The 24,294-nt window shown below is 41.0% G+C and overlaps 2 protein-coding genes across 6 annotated transcripts in view; one reads left to right on the top strand and one right to left on the bottom strand.

Annotated features, from left to right (window-relative positions):
* Positions 1-45: 45 nt before the first annotated feature.
* Pgk (phosphoglycerate kinase) lies at positions 46-16,903 on the top strand. Of its 2 annotated transcripts, none has more exons than XM_065446817.1 (12): positions 46-257; positions 686-736; positions 798-950; positions 1,178-1,322; positions 1,827-1,930; positions 2,457-2,576; positions 2,988-3,102; positions 3,178-3,357; positions 3,870-3,946; positions 5,251-5,351; positions 8,666-8,764; positions 13,685-16,903. In XM_065446817.1, the coding sequence occupies exons 1-12, from the start codon at positions 196-198 to the stop codon at positions 13,858-13,860; spliced, it is 1,383 nt and encodes a 460-aa protein (XP_065302889.1). In that variant the 5' UTR covers positions 46-195; the 3' UTR covers positions 13,861-16,903. The 2 variants fall into 2 exon arrangements, with proteins under 2 accessions (XP_065302889.1, XP_065302890.1); XM_065446818.1 differs by lacking the exon at positions 13,685-16,903 and adding an exon at positions 10,039-10,289.
* Positions 16,904-22,086: 5,183 nt separating this feature from the next.
* HERC2 (E3 ubiquitin-protein ligase HERC2) overlaps positions 22,087-24,294 on the bottom strand; it is a 157,611-nt gene continuing 155,403 nt past the window's right edge. For all 4 annotated transcript variants that reach the window (XM_065446812.1, XM_065446814.1, XM_065446815.1 and 1 more), the window contains exon 74: positions 22,087-23,798. In XM_065446812.1, coding sequence (XP_065302884.1) covers positions 23,466-23,798 — 333 coding nt within the window. In that variant the 3' untranslated portion in view covers positions 22,087-23,465. The remainder of the gene's footprint in view (positions 23,799-24,294) is intronic.

The following is a 24,294-nucleotide window of genomic DNA, read 5'->3' as shown; positions in this document are numbered from 1 at the left end:
AGCTTGAAAACGCAGTTCACGCGAACTCGAAGCTTAGCACGCTACGTGAGTCTCATCAGCCGGTCCAGCCGGCGAGGATCATCCTGCGAAAAGCGAAACCAAAGCATAGCAGAGGCAGTGTTCGACTGCCCCTTCACACCCACTGCAACCTTTCTTCGAACAAAGGTCACCCGTGGCTCGTGCCCCTCGCTAAATATGAGCTTTAAGAAACTCGGAGTGAAGGAATTGGACGTCAAGGACAAGAGAGTCATCATAAGGTGAATTTACTGTCCTTGTTTCTAGGCGAATTAACATATTAAACATTTAAATTAGGCTGCTGCATTCGCCAACGTCCGAGCCGCGCCACCGGCAAATGTCAAAGGGTTCGCGTTTCCGCGTATCTATGCTTTAAGACACCATTTTTTTGTGTGAATAGTAGTGCGATCTCATGTTTTTTAACAATTTTAAGATCCAGAATTGGCATCGGTTGCAAATATCTTGCATAAGATGAATGAATTATAAACTATTATTTCAAGTATCAGTGCTTGGAGATGTGCGCGTACGGGTCGTTTACCGACAGCTCCTGCTCGATTTCTGCCGTTGCGAAGGCTCTGTAGTTTAAGTGACCTTCCGCAACCTTGAGCTCCCATCGGTCGCCTTGCATGTATGAAATTTTCGATCTGACCCAAAGCGATTATCTTTTCAGAGTTGACTTCAACGTCCCACTAAAGGATGGAAAAATTACAAATAACCAGAGGTATGCGTTTTCGCAATCACACTGCTGCAACGGTAGCTGGATCGGTAATTTCACTTTGCAGAATTGTGGCAGCTCTGGACACCATCAAGTTCGTTCTAGATAAAGGCGCAAAATCTGTGGTGTTGATGAGCCACTTGGGCCGTCCGGATGGCCATGTTGACATGAAGTTCACTCTCGCCCCTGTTGCCGAGGAACTGAAGCATTTGCTGAAAAGGTGAGTGTGGCACGACTGAAGATTGTAATGCATATATTGCGTGTTTGCAACTTTAATTGCAGGTAACCCGATCACAACAATGACAGTAGTCGACCGCTGTGATCTTCCCATTTGCGCTGCTTGCAATTGATCTGTCTAGTGTAGTTAAATGTCATTAACGGGAGCGATGCGTGCGAACACGGTTTGTGCGCCCGGTGTGACGTTTGTTTCGTTCATGTGTAACGCAGAGATATCAAGTTCCTGCCCGACTGTGTGGGACCCGAGACTGAAAAGGAATGTGCCAATCCACCGCATGGTTCTGTCTTTTTGCTGGAGAACCTGAGGTTTCACGTAGAGGAGGAAGGAAAGGGAGTCGACGCAAGTGGACAAAAGGTACCTGTCAGAGTGAAGTTGAGCACCTGTTTGGCTACTTAAACCTACACATTACATGGTTATAGCCAATTGGTAGACAGTTTATGATCTGTATATTATCACTGCATTGTAAAAGCTACAGTTGTTTCTACAGTTGCAATTGTATAATGTAATTCTTTATGCAGAACACTCAATGTTGATCGCCGATTGGCTGTGTGGATAAACAGTGCAAATAAAGCAACTTTAAAAAAAAAAGAAGGTTGCATGACTCATTACAATATAATGTGTACTTTCACAGTAACACAGCTTGCATCCACGAAGTGGATTATTGCGAAGCTTTATTTCTTCTATTTCAAATTTTAGTGATGATGTACTAGTTATGTTTCCACTTGTTTCTCACCGAGTTGATTCCAGCTTCGTTTAATTAAAACTTGTCTCGCCTTGATTCGCACGGCACAGTTTTCACTCACTCTAGCTGCCATTTATCGCAAGTTCCCTGTAGGTGATTACAATTTGTCTTTGTAGATCAAGGCATCTCCTGAGGCAACAGCTGCTTTTCAAGCATCCCTGACTAAACTTGGTGATGTTTTTGTCAACGATGCATTTGGAACTGCTCATCGAGCTCACAGGTATTTTCTTAAATTAGCATGTTGCACGGCATGTTGCATGTGTAAATTTTTAAGATGTCTTGTTTATATTTAAAGCTTGTTATAGAGGTTTGTTGATTATAATGAAAAACAATAATAAAGTTGTTTTGTGTGCTAGCTATATCAATCAACACTGCACATATGCATGCAATTTCATTTTACGCAACCTCAGAAGTTGTTTTGCAACTTGTCGTGGTTGCTTAGTGGCTATGGTGTTGGCTGCTAAGCACGAGGTCGCGGGATCGAATCCCAGCCATGGCAGCCGCATTTCGTTGGAGGCGAAATGCAAAAACACTTGTGGTACTTAGATTTAGGTGCACGTTAAAGGACCCCAGGTGGTACAAATTTCTGGAGTCCCCCACTACGGCATGCCTCATAATCAGAAAGTGGTTTTGGCACGTAAAACCCCATAATTTAATTTTTTGAAGTTGTTTTGCATTCTAAGATTTAGTATTACTAGATGTGTTTTAGGGCTTTCACATATAACATTCAGTGTCATTTTACGCAGCTCCATGGTTGGTATCAAACATGACAAGAGGGCTGCTGGTATTCTGATGAAGAAGGAGCTGGACTATTTCAGTAAAGCATTAGATAACCCTGCACGCCCTTTCTTGGCCATCTTGGGAGGGTAAGTTTGGCCTTGCCTGGACCTGAAATTTCTGATGCAATATTTTTTTCTGTTTATAATGAGCGCTTATTGAGCTAGTCTCTTGGTCATGTCTCTTGTGAAAAGCTTTAAACATATATTTCCCCAAAATTGCCCACCCACCCATCGTCCCCCACACCCCCTCTAGCTCATTGATGAGGTGCTTTCTTTCATCCGAAATAAAAAATTATGTTCTGCCCCGCCCCCTCCTCTCCCAATGGGAAAGTCCTATCGCCGTCCATGAAATGAGTACTTGCTTCCTTGTTATCCTTTTTTTTTTTCTTATTGAGCTGTTCATTCCATGTTTAGTTCTGCTGTATCTTTGTAGAAAGTCAGCTCGCACATCTGCCAGCTTAAAATATTGCATGTTGTGGCTATTATGTCTCTTTCTAGAGCCAAGGTGAAGGACAAGATTCAGCTCATTGAAAATCTGTTGGACAAGGTTAATGAAATGATCATTGGCGGAGGAATGGCATTCACTTTCTTGAAGGTTACAGAAAACATGGAGGTACTGTGTTCAGCTAACATTTCCTGCCTGCTTTTGTGCCATTACTGTGTTATACAACTTCATTGTTCTCTACAGATTGGAAGCTCTCTCTTCGATAACGATGGGGCAGGCATTGTCAACAAGCTGTTAGAGAAAGCAAAAAAGAACAATGTTCAGATTCATCTTCCTGTTGACTTTGTCACAGGTGATAAGTTTGATGAGCATGCAACCGTTGGAAAGGGCACTGTGAAGACTGGAGTGCCACATGGCTGCATGGTTAGTGTTTGTTTCAATGTTGTTTTCTTTTGGCTTTCTTCTTTTCTGAAACTCGTACACAGTTGATGCTCTTCCTGCCATTATTTGTTTCTTTTTGAGGACTGAGAACATGCCAAGTTTGATGTTGTGGTGTAGCTAGGATACAACCAGGATGCCAGGTGGTGTAGCTAGGATACAATCAGTGTTTTATGAGAGAAGTTGAGATGCATATTGGAACTTCAGTTAGAAAGCACATTTGTGGATTTGAAAGCACCTCCACCAAAACACATCCTTAAGTTGTGAAAACATTGCTGTTGCATGATGTGTACAAGAAAAAAAAAAAACAATAACAGTGTGTTCGAAATAATAGAGTTGAGATATAAACAAAAGTATAACAACAAGGGTGGTGTTTATGGTTCTTGTAGCTTATCACATTTGTAAATGTCTAGTCTTTATACTGCCTTATTTTTATTCAGAACAACTTTTGTCCAGTGTGTGGTGCATGTGCCCAAATGAAAATTTCCTTTTAACAGGGCCTGGATGTGGGTCCTGAGAGCACAGCCAAATTCCAAGAAGCGGTGAGGAGAGCTAAGACAGTTGTGTGGAATGGGTAAGTCTGTACTTTATATTTGTTTGTTGGTGCAATCTCTGGGACCAAACATCCCTAATGCTGTTCAAAAGCACTATACGAAATGGTGAATGAAATACTTGCGTGTCATTATATTTCATAACTTGCTGGACGTTTTCTGCTTGATCTGTGTGTGTGTGTGTGTGTGTGTGTGTGCGCGTGCGTGTGTGTGTGTGAGAGAGAGAGAGAGAAATAGAGAACAAAAGGATTTTGACTACATCCCTAAGATTGCAGTACTTAGACATTGTTGTGAAATGAAAACAGGCAATTTCTCATTTCTCCGAACATCTGATCACAGCTGATAGCGCTGAGCGAAATGTCGTGCATAGCTGACAAAAGCCCATATAGGCCTCTGCTCTCTAAACAGGCTGAATTGTGCGGTTGTTCAGGGCAATCACTATAAGTTAAAGGAACAGGGGCAATTGTGCACTGGGCATGAGTGGAGTCGTTGCACGTCATTAATGCAACAAAATTTTACGTCAGAAGTAGGAGTTAACTGCACCTTGTCATGGTGTTCTGATCTTTTGCCTCTCTCATATTTTCTTGCTCTTGCTAATCTGGGGTGAGTTACCCATTCACAAACTTACTTTTTCTCCAATGCGGCTGTGTATTTCATGTTAAAACTTTTCCTTTCAATCCATATATTCTCAATGCCAGTGCACCCTCTCTGGGTGCATTTAAATGTCTGCCTTGCAGAACTTTCTGTTATGTGGTTGAAGACTGGTTAAGGAATTTCTTGAAGAGGGGAAAGGTTGAACTACCCTATCCTGGATGGATGCACGTGGTTTCGTTTCGTGAGCTGTGTCAAATGACCACACTGCCATTATCTTGGAAAACTGTTTTACAAGAAAGCTAGCTTTACAATCATAAAAGTGGTCTATTCTTGATGCACTGCCTTTTTAGATTCAGTTGGAAATTGAGGTAGCTGTGAATTCACTGTCTGTTGTAGCTAGGTCACCTTGCATATATGACAAGGCAATAGTACAGGCAGTAGCAAAGCACTTAAATTCAGACAAGAATGCATGGACCAAGTGTGATTCATCATATCCTTCCCATTTTCTTGGTTGACCTGTTACATAGCGAAAATAAAAAAAACTGATATTTGTCTGTCATGTTGATGTGTTCAGTATTACTTCTGCAATTACAAAGACCATTACAAACGAAGTAAAGTTATATTACATTGTGTGTGTCAGGAATATTACCAGCAATTTTGCAGTGTTGTGACAGTTCATATACAGTGTTGAATGGGGAGGTATTCTAAACCTTTGTTTTTTTTATTCTTTCAGCCCCATGGGTGTGTTTGAGTGGGATCATTTCGCCTCTGGGACCAAAGGTGTCATGGATGCTGTTGTTGAGGTTACCAAGAAGGGAGCCATTACAATTATTGGTAAGCTGCTAGTCATTCTACAGGGTTAGGTAGTCATGTATATAAGAACTATGACTGAGATCTGAATGTTGTGTACTTTGTAGTCAATCTACGAAAAATTTTAATGCTTTTGTCACCTTGGTGCATTTTCACTGCCTTAGTCACCAACTTTACAGGACATTTTAACCAATTTAAGTTTTTACTTCTGCACGAACATTTCCTGAAGAATGATGTTCCATTCACATCAACAGAAAAACAAATACAGTGAAATAATGATAATTCTAAACATCTTATTTCAAATTGACGGATGATTCAAGCTGTTCTGGTGGTGCCGACAAAGTCCTATACATTTGAATAGAGACAAACTCCTGCGAATTTGAACTCTAAAAACCACGCAATGGCTACTCAACAAAATTTCTCACTCTCATGGACCACTTTTTGGGTTTAGCACACCCTCCTCCAGCTTAAAGGAGGCAGTAAGGAGACGAGGGCGGCAATAGAGGCTTGTTGGTTGGTCATCATAGAAAGGTACCTGGATAGCGCAAAAAGTTAGGACACAAGAAGAAACGAAGATGAGGACAAGTGCTAACTATCAACGAAAATTTACTTCTGGGATCGGTTGTACTTATACACCCAAACAACCACATGCAGAGCAAAATCAACTATGAAGATACACGTATATGACGACATGAAAACAATTTAAAACCAGTACTTTTTAGCACATGCGCTTTAGCGCACACATTTTCACATTACTGCACTCGATCGCATAACCTCCAACGTTGTGCAGGCTAGAGAAAAGCGCGCTTCAAGTCGCCATCCTTCTCGGCTCACCCTTGCACGTTTTTCCTCACAGCTACAGCAAACGGTGCATGAGATGCAGACTTTGCACTTGGACTTTATACGGAACCTAGGCTGCTTCCAGTACAAGTCATTGCACACTGATAGAGGAAGAATAAGACTTTCAATGCAAGCCCAGTGATGGTTTTGGTTTTGCACTTTGTGCCACAATATTGATCTGGCGCTATATCTAAAGGGCTCTCCTTAGTTTGAAGTCTGTTTTATTCAAATAAATGTCTGGTCCCCTTGGAGTTTGAATTAACGAGATTCTACTGTATACAAAAGACTACTGTATACAAAAGACTATGTGTAAATAATGTGCACAGTATGCAGTCCAGTATTGTATATGCCAAGATAACACTTCATAATCACTCGCACCAGTGAAAGTAAAAATGTTTAAAACATGTTGTATACATTTTAGGCTGCTAATTAAATCTGTGCCATGAAATTAATATTCACCAAATTGAAAGCATTGAAATACAGACAACTGGGTGCTTGTCAGCAAAACTGCCGTGTAGAAGGTATTCTTGTTTGATTGTTTTTGATAGTAATCAGGAGAACTTGAAATAACTGTGTTTCTAAGCACAGTGTGTGAAATAGTCTGTTGCTCCTTGTAGCTGTAATAGCCTCCACGCTTTAGGCATGGAGTGCGGAAAATTCTTGTCACTCTGTCAGCCACTGTCTATTTATGATGACACTAAAGGTGTGGGAGCTGTGCTAAAACTACAGTTTTAGTAGGTAGAAATAGCGTGTGAAATCCCAACTCTGATTGTTATAACTACATATTGTATTCACTGTGATTTACACATGCAGTCAACAAATTTCATTATTATGGCTGGCTAATGTTATAACAAAATATTGCTACAAGTAAAGTGCATTGCAACTACTTTTAGACATTCAGATACAAAATGCACTTGTAGGGGTATAATTGGGAAGTTGGAGCTTTGAAATTACAGTGAGCTTTGAAAAGGCAAATGGAGCAATTGTTAGATTGGATGCACGTAATGTGGGCAAAAAATTTTTCTCTTTTTCACCTGAACCGTTGAGGCAAGCTGAAACAGCGAATTTATTGAGGAAAGTTAAGCTAATTGAGAAGGCATGACTTGGGAAAATCGACAAGGGGACAACAGACACTTGTGCCTAGTTATCCTTATATTTGTCTATATTTTACTTAATGGTTCTTGCATGCTTTATATAATTTTGGTGCAGTGGCAGTTTCCTTGCTAACCACTGTGCAGCAGCTAACTGAAGGCATCCATGCAAGCTCCTCCATATAGTGGAAAGATCTTAACTAAATATTTGAGTGATTCAATCCCTTCAGGAACATTGGAAGCCAAATCCTTTTTCATGTGACAAGGAGGGGAGAAAGTACCTTGAACAGCTGTGAGGCACAACAATTAAATAATAGTAAATAAACAACAGGAATAAACTGTACTTCATTTTTGCAGGGGGTGCCAAATGTGTTGCAGCACTTCCTGTAGTTTATGAAATGCTTAACATTAACATTTGGGTGGATGAAAATTTTTCCTTTCATGAACCTTCCTCCACCTTGTGGGATTCTGCAGGTGGAGGCAATTTGATTGGAACTATGATTGGCCATATTCAGTGTCATTGTGCTTCGATTTGTTGGTTGATTCACCCTTTGGTTGCGATCTGCTAGCCTCCTGGTTAGCTCAGATGGTAGAACAACCACCTCGGAAAGATGTTGGTCCCGGTTGCGAATCCCAAACCAGGATTCCTCAACTGTGAAGCTTTCTTCCTAAGAAATCTGCATGGGTTTCATTAGTAACATTGTGCTACATTCGGGTGGATGGCAGTTTTTCCTTTCATGAACCTTCCACTGCATTGCGGGGTTCCGCAGAACTGATTTGCCATATTCTTGTAGTTTCCACTACAGGATAGGGAAATGTGTGCATAGTCGGCAACTTTATTTTTTGCAGCACTAAACTGAAACTAGAAACACTTATTTGAGCTGTTTAGTAAATTACAATTCTTGCAATACCAAAAGCCCACCTTTACCATGAGAAGAGGCTCGGTAAGCTGGCAATCACGCCAAAAGTAAAAATGGGAGGCAATGCCACTTTGGAAGTCACTGCACCAAGTCGCTGTTTCATCAAAAATTTTGATGCTTGCTCAGGCCTAGTTTCTTTTTTTTTTTTTTTTGAATTGGTAAATGTGGACTAAATGGCCCAGGCATTCTAAAGAAACCAATAACTGAACTTGAAAACTTTAAAGAAATTTTAGAGTCACAACTGCCGAACTACCAAAAAAAAAAAAGAAGATGACATCACACTGATGTGCCGACACAGCGGTCAGGTGCAAAATTAAAAAAAAAAACTTTGACTTCCATTTAAAAAAAAAAGTAATTAACCTGCAACTGCAGAATCAATAAAAGCATACTTTAAATTTTTACATTGTCAGTCTAGACCTGTTCAGTGTTTCTCTTTCTTGTGCCTTTAAGTCTCCAACTCACCTCTGACGCTTGCTGCAAAACACAGGTGGTGGTGACACTGCAACCTGCTGTGCCAAGTGGCACACTGAGGACAAAGTCAGTCATGTCAGCACAGGTGGTGGAGCCAGCCTTGAGCTCCTGGAGGGTAAGTCTAGAACCTGCATCTGCCTCCACTTTCTGTAGCTGACCAAGAGTAGCATTCAGCAGCACTTTATGGACTTGCCAAAATCTTGTCTAATGACGCAACAAAAGTGACAGTGGGGGAAAAGTTAGATTGCAATAAAGAATCTACTCTTTTCATTTACTTGTATTTGCTGAAAACACCCGTGCTCTTCATTATGCCTGGCACTTTGGCTTAGGATATAGTTTATAGTTCTATGTTCATAGAAAAAAAAAAGAACATTTGTCTCCAGGCCATAGGGTTGACACTAATAGCATTTGCCACAGTTAGTCTTAGTGTACACATACTGGGGCCATTACATGTTTTCATTTTGATACCATTCTGTGAAGGAGTATGTTTACCTAGGTCAATTACTCACGGGTGACTCTGATCATGAGAAGGAAATTTACAGAATAAAAATGGGTTGGAGCGCATTCTACAAACATTGTCAGATCCTGACTGGAAGTTTACCATTATCATTGAAAAGAAAGATGTACAATCAATGCATTCTACCGGTGCTAACATATGGGGCAGAAACTTGGAGATTGACAAAGAAGCTCAAAAACAGGTTAAGGACCACGCAAAAAGCGATGGAATGAAGAATGTTAGGCGTAACATTAAAAGACAGGAAGAGAGCAGTGTGGATCAGAAAGGAAACAGCGATAGCCAATATTCTAATTGACATTAAGAGAAGGAAATGGAGCTGGGCAGGTCATGTATTGCGTAGGTTAGATAACCGGTGGACCATTAGGGTTACAGAATAGGTTTCAAGAGAAGGGAAGCACAGTCGGGGACGGCAGAAGACTAGGTGGGGTGATGAAATTAAGAAATTCGCAAGTGCTAGTTGGAATCGGTTGGCGCAGGACAGGGGTAATTGAAGATCGCAGGGAGAGGCCTTCATCCTGCAGTGGACATGAAACAGGTTGATGATTATTATGGTGACTACGAAAACTCCAAAAATTTTCTTATAAAATCAGACAACAGGTTTTTCAATAAACTTCAATAGTGATGGCTGAGGTTAATCACAGCGTACACAGAAATTAGAGTGTGAAAGACTACTTACCACCTGGGGCAAAAGGTACTGATAGGCTGTATGTGCCAGCGATTTCATTGTGCCTATTGGTTCATAAACATTTCTCAAACCTGGCTGCTTGAATGGAAAAGGCATTATTAGCTATGCTTCACACAACTTAAGAGTTCCATTTCAACAGAAAGTCTTCTTTTTTTTTCCTCACGAAATTTCATTTCCCATTTTGCAGGGAAAGTTCTGCCTGGCGTTGCAGCCCTGTCAGATGCCTAAAAACTACAGTTCCCGCTTTTCTCAGCTGCAAGCCTATTGCCATTGTGTGTGGTGTAGCAGAGTGACCAAAGCAAGCTCTGCACAGAGCACAAGAGTGCAGAGGTCCTCCGAGGTTGCTTAGGTGTGGCGTTTACTGGCTTTGTGAACGTGCGGAAAATCAATTGTGTTCGTGTTCCATTTCTGTATGTCAAATAAAAGCTCTCAAGTGCACTGCTTTTATTATTATTTTAAGCTAGTTGCTACCACTTGGCAAAACCATTGAGTACAGGAAGTTGAAGGAGCAGCGCCACTTCATTCACTTACTTTTCACATTTCATAAGCTTGCTATGTGATCAATTGAAACAGAGAAAGATGTTATAGTATCACTGAAGTTACTGTGCACTAACTGCATTTAGAACATGCTGGGAAGACAATACAGTCAAGCATCATAACAAAGCTGCATCCAACTACCTTCGTTATATCCAAATTTGTTATACTTATGTGTTTGCTACTTGCTGCAATCGGCGAAAAACATCTTATATTTACTTTATTATAGCTAATAATTTGTCATGTCCGTGTTCGTTATATCAAGGTTTGACTGTAATAAGGAATGATAGTGGCATTGAGGGCTCCATGCCCTGTACTCATTGGTTTGCAACAGAGGCTGCTTTTGAGCTGGTTTGTTCACGTCAAAAACAGCATGACACAATGCTGGTTGCTTGCCTTTGTGATTTTTGTATTGTGTTCTGCCGTTTTGGTGGATTCATTTGCTTGCTTCGCTGCACAAGAGGTTGGGCAGAAATAGCAGAAACGTAGCATTGCAGTGCCAGCATGTGCTCACTTACGTTTGCTCTTGTGCTAAAGAAGGCCAGACGGAAATATGTGCTTGTCTAGCTTGGCTTGTACATTACTTGAACATTCTGAATTATTTGCCTATGCTTGTGCACAGCTTCCTAAGCAAGTGTGCACCATTTTTTATTCGATTCCTGCAGTTCTTTTGCTTTTCACAAAATTTAACCCTCGGTGCATGCTACTAAAGTGCTTAAACAGATAAGTTTTAAGCAACACACCTTCGCAATGGCAACACATGCAGCGGTGAAGTTCACCCCACAAAGCCCAAATACTATTCCACACTACAGAAAAGTAGAACTTGATCACTTTAATTTCTGGCCCTGTAGAGTAAAAGAGTAAAAAAAGTTATTTTACAGGAAAATCGATATGGCAACTAATTATTGGCTTGCTGAACTATCCGGAAGAGAAACTTGGCTCCATCATATCAAAACCACTATTGTAATTTTGGGCCGTTTCTATCAGCATTTTGGGGTATTGGGCTCAATGTATCGATACATTGGGCTTTTGAGTTGAATAAGTGAAAATTCTCCAAGTGTTACAAAAAGATTCGTTCAAGCTTGCGAAAAAATTTAGGAATGAGGATGTTGCACCTGAATATGCCCCCATAAATTTCCAACTGTTATGAAGTGTAGTGGGATGTCTAACAATAGTGAGTTCCAAATGTGCATTCTGTTTCCATGGGAGCTTATAAAATAAGTTCTGGTAAGATACATTAGTCAGTGAAGACCATGTAGTAGCTCTCTTTATGCAAACACTCGTGATTAAAGGTGTAAAACAAAATTGTTGCTTCAAAAGGCATGCCATTTTAGATGAAATGTGCATCGTCCGAATATGGACCCACCTGGGTCATTCCATGCGAAACATCCCAGAGCCTAAAAGTGACTATCTCTGATTCTACTGGAAAATATTGGGCAAGGTGGTGATGGTGTGAATTAGCTTTTGCCAAAGTATTTCTCTCGAAAAAAAAATTTTCATAATGTAAGTGCTCTTTGAAGTTCCCACAAAGAAGCAAAAGTTGGTTGGAGGTGAAGTTTTTTAAATCAAGTGTGAAACTAGGTACGATTAGAAGTCGCATTTTATGATATTCCGCTACTGTGATTTTTTCATGCGATGTGATAGGTAAACAAATTTATAAATATAAAATAAATAAAAATTTATAAATAATAAAGTTCAACAATTTTATGTTTTCACAAATTTTTCAGACATTTTTAATGTTTCAACCACAATATTTATTGCTATTTCTTCCTGTTGCTTTAGTTTAGGCTAAAAATGATGTTAGACAATCAAATTAAGTAGTTTTCCAGAAAATTACTTCTGAAGTTGCCAAAAAGTCACTTTTTGACAATGTCCAGATTGAAATTAAGCATTAAGGCCCTCCAAATAAAAATATGTGAGATAGCTCATTTGCACCAACCTTTCAGCTTGTGATCTAGAGAGAGAGAGAGAGCACATGAGTGTAGGTGGCTCTGTAGTGGGTGCATTTTAATTAGAGTAATTTTTTTTTTGCAGAGAAAATAAATTTTTTTAAGTCCACAACCAATATTGCCTGTAGGCACTCCTGAACTGTGTATGAGCAAGCCAAACAAGAATTTTCTTCAATTCAAACTTTTCACTTCTACGAGGTGCAATAGAAAGTAGCAGTAAACTGACTGATGAGAGATGAATAGTCTAATTATACTTGCATGCTACATTCAGGCTGTTCTGTGTAGGTCTTAGGAGGAAGCTTTAGCTCCGGCCCAACTCCAACACTGCCTATTCAAATACGTCTAAAATGCAGAAACGCCTTTCTGAGATAGCCCCTGGACCGATCTTAACAAAATTTGTTGCATTTGAAAAAGTTAAATTATAGTGACTTTTGGAAGTGGAGTTTCAATTTAGGGCCTGAAATTTGTTAAAAGAATTTAGAAAAATTCGAAAGTTTATATAAATAGAAGCACGAAGTTAACAAATTAATAGCTCTACATCAAGAACATATATCGCAGTTCTGTAAACGCCATCCATTAGATCATTCAAAGGGGACAAATTCGATATGTCAATTTATATCTTACGTGAATTTGTTAAGTTGTGTACAAGGGTTCTGCAAAAGCTGTATTTCCATAATACAATATCTTTAGAGATTCATTTGTAACATATCAATTTTGTCCACTTTAGATGTACTATTAAATGCAATTCACATAATTGTGATAGAATTTTTCACTGCTGAGTTAAAGTCGTGAAATTCATCGTTTCGTTTTCTGAAAATTTGCAATTTTTGCCAACATTTAATACAAAATTGACAAATATAAATCAAGAATTCGAAACCAACAGTCACTAGATTTTAAGTTTTAATTTTAAATATGACAAACCTTGTCAAATTTGGTGCAGTGATTGCCGAGAAATACAAATTCTTCTATTTGTGTATTTGGATAGGAGCACCCGAGCTAAAGCTTCCTTTTAACAGGTACTACAAAATGATGCCACCGACCCATTTGCCATGAAAGTGTCTGGGTCACATGTTCATCTGTATAGCTGTTCTGCCTGTACATCTGTGAGAATTCAACTGAGTCTGTTGCAAGTGTAATAACTTATAGCTCTATTTCAATCTGCATTTAATTCAACTTCACATGATTCAAAGTTCCGACAGTTCAGCGGAAAATCTGTGGCCCCGAGATGCTTACAGTGCATCAGCCATATTCGGATAGTATTTTAAATGCACGTGGCATAGTACAGCCTTCTCTAGTGGCACCTGAAACCATTAACTGTCCAAGCAATTTGTAATTCTTGCTGATTTTCAGGCAAAGTCCTCCCTGGTGTTGCCTACCTTTCCGATGCCTCTGGGGCAGGAGGTGGTTGCGGCTGTTGCTTCAACCCCGTGGCTGTGGCTAAGCGCTACCCAGCTCAGACAGCAGTGGTTTTGCTTGTCAGCATGGGCGTGATAGTGGCCATCTACAGGGCTCGTCGTCAGCGATGAAACAACGGATGCAACCTTGATATGCTTGCAGTGCTTGCCGTCTTGACACAACTTAGCGATAATTATTTTGGAAGGAATCAGCAGCTTACACTGCATTTTTTTTCAAAAACTCGGCATGGGTGTCTTTGTAAGCTCAACATTTGTTTGTATCGAAACAAGTAACACACTGTCACTTTGAAAGCGGTTGGTGTACTTCAGCAAGAGTAAAGCCCAGGAAGGCATTGAAGGGCACTTACAAAGTATGTCTTGATAACACTTGATAACAAAACTACTCTGATAACTTCCAATGCTTATAAATTGCTGTAAGATTTTTCAGCTTGGTTAATTGATGGTGAACATTAAAAAATGTAAAGCAGATGCATTGGAATCTTATGGGAAGTGAACTGAAAACAGTGTACCATAAGATATCACTAGAAGACTTTAGAAAGTGGTCAGAAATATTTCATAAATTAAATTGTATTGGTTAAACATAAAGGGCTCAATGAAATTTAGAATACAAGTTTAGTTTGACACCTTATTGAACAAATTATTACGAGCAAATTATTGAACTCTTTATATTGATAAACCTAATGCAATAGCAACAGCCTTTCACTCTGCAAATGCTCTTCAATGCAAAAAACATTGCCGTACCTTTGAGCACATTCCATGCCTCGATTTGTGTGCATACACCTGCACCTTCCAAGTACTCAAAACATTACTTATAGTTTGTTTCATGTTCAGTGGGCAGTCTGAGAAGCTAGATCAGCCTTTCGCACAGCCTTTGAGCTGGTTGCAGATCTGCAATGCAAAATGGGTGGAGTGCCACATTTGTATGACTACAGAGTTTAAGCAGCTGCCACAGTGAGCTGTGTGCATTTGCAACTGAAATATAACATCACCTACTTAAGGACGCAGGAATATATGGACATTACTGTGATTTTAGGTAACATCACCTCGATGTGGCTTACGCACGTACACCTCGATATAACGAAGTCAGTAAAATCGGCAATTTGCTACATTATAGCAAAATTTAGCTGTATTGAAATTGAACTTTTTATGCGAATAAGTACAGTTGCCTATCGACTGTCAGGAAAAGTGCCAGCAGCAGGAAGCGAATTCCTTACCCGTCACTTTAGTGCATCTCCAAAACTCGAAATAACGCAACCTGCAGCACTAAATGTGCACAAAGACAGCGCACGATGCCATGCCATATGGAATTTCGTTATATTGAAATTGTGTATAAATGCAGTTCATTATTTGAGGTTCAAAATGCAGTGTTCTTGGACAAGAAGGTAGAAAATCAAATACTTCGTTATATTTGTAATGTCATTATATTGGAGTTTCTTAAAACGATGTTTAATTGTAGTTGCAACATATGAACGGGTTATTCCATATAGCATTACAAGTCTGAATTTGTATGGCATGAAGCTCTTGGAGTGACGGATTTATGCGACTACATTGCTTCCATAGCACATTGCCTGCTACTATGCTACTACTTATGAAATGGAGTACAGGCGTGTTGTCTCCCATGAACATGAGCCGAGACATTTACTTACTGAGTTAGCTTGCTAAGATGAGACGCTGAACTGAACTTCCATATACTTTATAATGTGACACGGTGTCAGTGTTTGTAATTGCCATAGAAGCTGAATTGACAGGCCTAACACTTGCATGTGAGTGGGTCATGAAGAGTACCATGTTGATAGCACACTATGTAAGAAAATGAGGGTCTTGTAGGTTACCTAAGGCAGTAACCTTAATCCAAGATCGGCTTTGGAGATGATAGCCATGCCTGCAGAACTGTGCCCTTTAGCTTTGGCAAGGTGTGCAACTGGATGTATGCATAAATGGAAATACTTCATTGTGTCGCAACACACACCCCTGCAAGAAAGGTGCTTTATAAACTGCTAAATTTCATTAGAGAACATTCACACCGCATACATGGGTTATAGATTTAACTACTTGTCGATAAGCATAATTTAGGCAATAAGTGCGACTGCATGTAACCAAAGTAAAAGGTGAAAATAGCCCTGCAATGTACTTTGACTAGGCATGGTGAAAATAGTCGTTCTATAATTAAATTTGCTAATACAATAATATGGACAAAACTGGCTTAAAATATTGAACTGAGCATCAAATTCTTTTCCCGAAGAGGGCCAAACAGTAAGTGAAAACGAATTTACACTCATCATTAAAGTTTGAAATACCACATAATGAGACCTCAGCCTACCAGAAAACTCGCAAGAGTGGACAGTAAGAGAACGGTAGTAACAGTTTGTGTGATCATAATTATGAACATAACAGGATTGAGAACTGCATATAAGGCATTTAATTTCTTGTCAGTCACTGCTAATGCGACCTTGACTGCGGCTGCAAGGGGAAATATAACTACAGATCCACACATGTAAACACACTAAGCTCCGCTAAAATGAAAAAGAGAAGCTACATAAATTGGTACCTGCAGTAAGCACGTAAAAAATAAAGGGCGTACTCTGTAAGCATGTTTAGTTGGTCTTTATGTACTACAACCATGCCAGCTGCAGCTGAAAGCATTCAGTGATCTGAAACAAAACTTGAAGCAATAGCTGATTATTACTGGCCATGTTTTCAGGCTGGGGGGGAGAGGGGCCTGCAGGAAATACTTTTTCATGCAGGCACTGAGTACTATACCAGTAAATCTTAAATCAACCCTGAGCAAACCTTAACACTGCATATAACCAAATTCTCACGTACATTAATTTGTGGGTACCTTCAGCACACTTCTGTTTGATAGGGTAACATCTCAAATTGAGGATGCATCATGTTCACTGAGCATTGCTCCCTGATAAAGGAAGCTAGAATAGTGTTGTGCTGGAACAATAGTAGGAGGCCATAAAGTGATGCAGTCATTTAGGAGAGAAAGCAACCACCATCAATGAAAACACAATGTATTTTGTCTTGTTTGATTGGTAAGTAGAGTACATGGCATTAGTTATATTAATTCAGCCACATTTTATGTAGAATGAATAAAGTTTTGATTAATTAGGTGATGTGAATAAAGTAGAGATCTGTTAGTTCGACTCCAGTTAATTCTATTTTTCGATTAATTCGATCCTGACCAAAGGTCCCAGCCAGTGCCGATGCATTTCAAGCTTTCGTTACTTCGATCCCTACATTGGCCTTCACCGGATAGTTCGAACTTGACCAGTCAGTACGGCGCGGCTGGCCCCCATGGTGACCCCAACAGCCACGCGCCCCTTTAATGGCAGCGTCTGTCTCGGCAGTACTTGTGGGACGGTGAATGCGTTGAAGACATGCCATCTCCCATAGAAAACACCTATTTTTGGCATGCTCTAGGAAGATTTTCAAGCAACTGGGCCGAACATTGCCCGCGCGGTGCAATAGAACACAATACCAAAACAGCCTTCGCGGCGTTTCTATGCTTTACCGCATAACACGAATATACTACGCAGAAACTGACTTTAGAAAACCGACCACCATTGTGCAACACATATTACACCCGCCCCTCCTTTCTTTCTCTTTTTACCAAAAAGTTTTCCGTACTAAAAACTCGAGTTCACGTTTCATTTCTGCATAGTTTTAAGTGCTGTAATGTATTTCTACGCTAGTTTTCTGCTCTGGACAGATCAAGTAGGTATGCGTTTGATTCGGGGGCCTTTTCCCATTAGAATTGGTGAAAATGCTACCAAATGAACCAACAGTGTGTTTCAATTTTTAGACTGCAGCTCTTAGGCGCCCATTCCTGTGTTGATCGTCAGCTTCCTCAGCGTAACCGAGCGAACAGGCACAGCGGGGGATGAAAGACGGCGATATATAGTGAGGAAGAAAGCGGAGGCGGAGGGTATGACGAAAGCGTGAGAAGAAAGCCGTAGCGCCGCGCCGTCTAAAACCAACACCCTCTATTAAGGCCTTATGGCTGTACCCTCTCCCCTTGAGCTACGTCACGCAAAAGAGGGTCACGTAGAAGTTCCGTGCAGCGTGTTACAAAGCTACGAGCGGCTGCACCTGTGTTGAAAATGAGACATGGACAACCGAGAGGGCGATGACGGTGCTAACAATTCGATTAGTTCCGGGAACCCTGCCGCTCCTTGGATAGATTCGAGGTTAGAAAAGTCCTGGCATGCTGCGACTTGTTTCGGAGCGCACATTTTTTATGGACGTGAACCGTGCATGTAGTCTGCGCTTGTGCTGCGATTGCGGTTGTGTCCGGCAAGCTTTCATTGCCGCGGAATGTGGATTACATTCATGCCAGGATATGCCTAATAAGTGCTTCATGTCCAAATGCTGGAGCAATTACAAATCGGGGCCAAAAAATCATGCATTCATGTTTGCGCAAGATCAATGACAGAATATTGGCTGCCAATGCTAAGGCAAAGAAGAGAATCTCAAGCTGGAATTCTGCAGAATAAGGCGGCTGTTGTTTTGTAAATAGTTGCACGAATGTTTTGTATCTCCATTGCTAAACTCATTTGAGGTGTTGTAAATATGTGTACTGCGGGACTGTACGCAATAATACCTCGAAAGCGAAATTATTCGTTTAGAGCCTAATCTAGACTGGAATAAATACATGTGTCCCGAATGTGAAGAAGGGCACACCAGTGAAGTTGTCATGAGATATGTGTTTTCGTGCAGTGCTACCATTTTGTTGAAGAACTGAACTGAAATGAATGGCAAGCTCTTTGACACCGACGATAAATCAAGGCAAAGAAGCTACTCTGAAGAGGGCAGCACTGTGACTTCTCAATTTAAGCCATGCTCCCTGTCATCATTTACCTGAAATTCGTTCTAAATGCTAAGGTTGGACCATTTCATTTTTTATGGACGGGTTTTTTAATAATGCAACGCGTAAACAGCTTTGCATAAATAAAATAATCTTGGAACACCCTCTGTTCTCTGCGGGCCATGTGCTCAACTATGCCTAAAAGAAAACAATAACTGCGCTCTGGTTAACGTTTCCCATAAGGGCGCGATACCTTCATTCAACCCGTATCCCCGAGCACGCCGCCGGCCTCTTCTCCGTGACGTCACTCGCCGCGCGTTCAGGCCTTCTCTTGTCTAGGTGGTGCTGCTAAAACCCCTTGATAATTTGATAGCGACACTCTCCTCCTCGCAGCGCTTTCCTCCTCGATTCTCCTCGCGCGGCGGCTGCACGCACTGCGCACGGCACGCTTTTCTTTCCTTGACTCTCGTGGACGGGCCACAGCATTCAATGTAAGCACATAATTTTAGGCCAGTTGCACGCCCCAGTGGTGTAGAAAATTTTGAAAAATGGCAATAACAGCATCGAGAATGCTGAAGGTAACCTTTATGAAGAGGTTGGTTTCTTCTTAAAGCTGTATGAATGGGGCAAATGGATGTAAAAGGAGCTTTGAGGCGAGTGCTATACTTCAGACATTTTTTCTGTCACATGATAAGATGATTTACTTTGTGCATCTGCTCTAGTATTGCTTGTGGCACATCCTTCTGTGTTTGGCTTTTTTTTGTTTTTCTTGCCTGCGCGCACATGTGTACTGCAGGTATTACTATTTGGCATGCCTTCCTGTAATTAATTATTGATAAGTGCATTGTCCATCCATGCGCTTGTCTTCTCAGCGTGAAAGTAGCTTTTGTGCTGTGGTCTCTAAACTGAACAGGACGGTTGTGCAATTTCAGTGTGAGCAAGCATGCACAATCATGCAAACACCTCCTGCCCATTGCCTGTATCCACGAGAAAGCCAAATAATAATTATCACCCACTCATGCGTGTGCGGCAGCCCAATTCAAAGTATATTCAAGAACTGAAAAAAATATAATGTGTGGGCTAGCTAGTGCTCACCACCCGCAATACCATGGGTATACTAGCCATTAATTTTTTTCAGTACCTGCATTCATTGTACCTAAGTGACTGAGGCACACATCGAAGTAAGCTGGAAAGAAGGCTCCTCTACAAGCTGCTATTTCGATTTTCAGTGAAACAGGCAACAGATCCTAAAAATCACGAAAAGTGCGATTGTATCTTTGCACATAATTGTTCACAGCTGAAAGCAGAAACTATAGTGCTGCATTTCCAACTCAATAACAGTTGACAAAATGCAAGGTGATGGAGTCCCAGCAGAATATTCAGCATACCGAGGACAACCCCATTTTTATGCAACATACAAAATGTCACAGCAAAAACGCTCATGAGCAAGCCAGAATAAATAAATAAGTGCAGCATTTGGGGATGCTTTGATATGAGCAATAAGAAAGGCACCTTACCTCGCTAACAACACTGTTCTTTTTTGGAACAAAGTTCTTTCGGCCAGTGTTGTGCAGCCACTACTTGTGGCTGCACAACACTGGCCTTCCTTGTGGTAACATAAAAAGAATGCAGAAACTCTACTGGAGTTGAAGTTATGTATAAGCATACCACCAAATTTAAGATGGCCCACATGCAAATTTGAGTGGCCAAGAAGTCTGCCCACCGCCAAATTTAACTTGGCCTGCCCCCACATTTCAAGTTGGCTCGCCCCTAAATTTCAAGTTGGCTCACACCCAAATTTAAGTTGGCCCATCCCCAAATTTAAGTTGGCCCATTTCGCGTTTCAAGTTGACCCACCTCCAAACTTGAAGTTGACCCAACACCAAAATTCAAGTTGATTAAACCCCAAATTTCAGTTTGCTCGCCCATACTATATCAGCTTTCCCGTGCACTTAATTTCTAAGAAGCCCTATTTATCCCTATGGGTATTCTTTCTACACTTTTAGTTAAAAATTTTCCTAACGTATAAAGCTACCAATCACCTACATTTACGCTACTGTAACGATTAAATGTCTTATCTTTGTAAATTATGCATTTTTTTTCATATATAAGACGAGACATTATGCAAGACATTACACTTTTCGCATGTTGGGGCTGGGGTACTAACCAAAGAATGCTTGTGCATTAAAACTGCATAACCATTTTCAAGCTTGTTGCTGCAGTTATATGCAGCAACAAGCACAAGTAATACTGCTACAGCACAGCATAGTGCTAGCACAACACCACAGGAAACACGGCGTGCAACATTCGCTGTGCCGAGCCAGCAACGCTAAGGAGAAAAATGGCATCAACGAAAAAGAATAACACAAGCAAAATGTAACATCCCCACGTTTCCAAGGGCAAGGGCAGGGAGACTAATCGTCTTCCAAGAAAACAGGCAAAAACTGGTTCCCACGGAGGGGACACACAAGGGGCGAGGTGGTCGCACTGCGGCAGCAGAGTTCAAAAAGTGGCGGTACTTTCAAATTATCACGGGACTTCAGCACTGTCTAGTGCCATCGTCTGTTCACCAATGACGCCATTGATAAGGCATGTGGTGAGCGGGTCCACCGATACCATATATGGAAACAAAGCGCTGCATGAGCCGAGGTGTGTCTGCGGCGGCTGCTGTGAATTGAACCCATTCGTCATCCACAAACTGCCTATTGCGATCTCCCGATTAGCGAGGCAGTCGCACCACACTTCACTCCATTTCCAACGTGCCGCATGAGACAGATTGTCCGCACCAGCCAATATATCGCAAAATGAAAAGGCGTATAGAGCTGCACTCGAATTTCGCATTAGGGAGTATCACTATCAGTGAATTTTTTTCCTGCATCTTGTTTAATTGGAGCTGCTGGATCATTCAATCAATTTTGTCAGTCCCATCAAGGTCGAATTAACGGAAGGATACTGTAATATGTACATTTGAAGGTCAGCTAAAAGTGTCGGGTGAGGATGGAGTGCATAAAAACAAAGGTTATTTCTTATTTGAACAAGTTTCCTGTCAAGCTTTCCGATATGCTGCAGCCAGCATGGCAATATGCTTGTTCGTGCACCACGTGAGCATGTTTGCACAAATGGTAGCTGTCCATGCACAAGCTAACACTGCTAGTTTGATAATTTCAATTGGGCATTGCCCGAAGCTTTTGTGAGGTTGTCTTTTTAGCACTAGCTGATTGTTTTCTTTCCTATAACTTGCAACAATCAAGACATAAGAATTTAATCAGCCCTATATGACATTTGAGGTTATATTAATAAAAAAACATTCTGTTCAATCTTGGACACTTCTACATCTCTAACAATTACTTGCATTTAAGTATCAAAGGGTCCAAATTTCATGTGCATTAACAGTGCTAGTAAAAGCTGTCACACGTGTCCCAGCCTTGTATGTTGTGCCCATTTAATAAAGAAATAATTTCCTGTGTATGTAATATATTTCTGCAAATGCTTTTTCTTCTGCACATACTATTTGAAAATTCTACAAGTACTTGTCAAGCAACAATTTATTTATGCATAAACCATATACATAAAGCACATGACACACAATGTGTGAAACATGCTACAATAAGCACAGCACACAGATCAGACAAAGCCCAGGAGTCTTCTGCCGGGTCAAACTGTAAACACTGATGGACATACTGCAGCCATTCAATGAATTGGTACAGCTCTGCTGCGTACATTTGGTCACCACATGACACACACAGCTGCATTGAAATCACCATGAAATAAACAAAAATGTAGTATTCACAAATGAGATCAGTGTCAGAGACACAAAATAAAATCTGAAAGCCTGCTTGCACCGGACCATAGAGACTCTATGAAATGTAATGTACATCACAGTAGCAGCTTGAAATTGCTGACGTAAAGCTTAAAGCATTCACATTCACTATAAAATGAGCTGAATGTAATTTTAAAAAAAGATGGCTATGTGCAGTAACTGTGCATGATTCATTACTGCCACATGTATAGAAAGAGCTAAAAGAGAAAAGCAGGTCACACCTTGTTCTGAACTTGCATGAACGGGTCGGAAAAGGCATCTACAGCAATAGACGTTCTCGGCAGCATTGCAGTCATGTACTCTTTTGCAATTTCCAGGAGATAATAAACAGTCGTTCTTTGCTGTTGTGCAACATCATCAATCACTGTGAAGCTAAACTTAGCTTTGCCACAGAGAACATGGCATGGGATGGCTCTGCGAATACAGTATGCTGTGGCTATAGGAGAGCCCAGTATAGATGGCTCTTCCAGTAAAACTGCCGACTCATTCGTGCTCAATATTTTAGCAGAGGTGACACTTTGTGGTAAATTCTAACAGCATGCTTGCAAACAGTACTTGACCCCCACCTCCCCCTTTCCCCCATTTTATTCAGAATAAATCGGCAGTACAAGTCACCTGTGTCACCATTCAAGAAGCTTTTCTTGCACAGCTGTGTCTAACTGCAGTGGGCTACTGAACTGCCCATCACAAAGGTGACGGGATGCAAAGTGGTTTCGCCTTCCAAATGACAGAGTGCTCCATTGTTCCGCCTGCTGTGAAAATTTGTTTCTTGTTGACCTTTGCCACAGGTGTGTGTTTCTAATGTACTGTGGACGGAGTGAGCAAGTACCGATTCTAAACATGCTACGAAACAAAATGCACCAGAACATGTCACCTCTGTGCAAATTCAAGCACAAATGAGCCAACAGTTTCACTAAGAGAGCTGTTTACACTGACTGCATTATTGGTGCAATATTATGTACTTAAAATAATGTTCGGATTACTTTCTTCAGCCTCTCCCTTTTCTCACTTGCTACTCAGTAGCATGCATTTGCAAGTGAGAAATCACTGCAAATACATCAACTGGATTGCAATTGCTAATAACTGTCAGACCTCGCTGCTGCACTCGTCAGAGGCACCTCCCAGGGACTCGACAGCAGCCCCCTCACTGTCGCTCGTTGCAAGGCCTTCCTCCATGGCCAAGTGTGGCATATCATCCACAAACTGGGCAGCGCCACAACTTGCCAGGTCCACGTCATCTTCAGCACCAAGGGCCACACGAGCATAGTCATCAGTGTCGATTGACTTGCAAAAGTGGATTGCATACTTCAGTTTTTCGCGGAGCACAGCACGGCAGGAATAACGTGGCATTTTCAAGAGGAAGAAGCAGGTGTAGCTCTCGGGAAGGAAATGATCTGCAGGACTGTACTTGTCCAGAACCTGCAAAAAGAACAACAATCATGCTTATGTAATGCAGGGTAAAGTGCTGCTACTACTACTATAACAAAGCAAGAAACTAAAAACTTCTTGCATAAAACTGCAACTGACAGGACTTGTGGTAGCAAATTAAGGCCTTGGCACATATTGCTATGACCTACGTGTTCCAGCTCATCACTCATGACTTCAGGTGCATGTTGACAAACTTCTGCTAGCAAAGTGCAGGTATGTTACCTACACTTCTTGGTAAGACTTCTACATTTACTGCAGCATGATATTGTGGTGCTACCTAAGATGTAATCCGCAAATGACAGATGTTGCCTCCAAGGTTTTAGTGCACACAGTTGCGTCTTTCCCTCCTCTTTTTAATGTGGTTACACATGTGACACACAAAAGGCTTTAGAAAAGATGACATGAACCAGTGCAAACAAGTATAGCTTGCATGGCAAGAAAAAGCATCAGAAAGCCTCCCCATGAATAACGCTATAAAACAAATGCA

Source organism: Dermacentor albipictus, chromosome 3 (assembly GCF_038994185.2).
Source record: "Dermacentor albipictus isolate Rhodes 1998 colony chromosome 3, USDA_Dalb.pri_finalv2, whole genome shotgun sequence".
NCBI lineage: Eukaryota > Metazoa > Arthropoda > Arachnida > Ixodida > Ixodidae > Dermacentor > Dermacentor albipictus.
The sequence above is the reverse complement of the archived record's forward strand: the minus strand, read 5'-3'. Positions and strand labels throughout refer to the sequence as shown.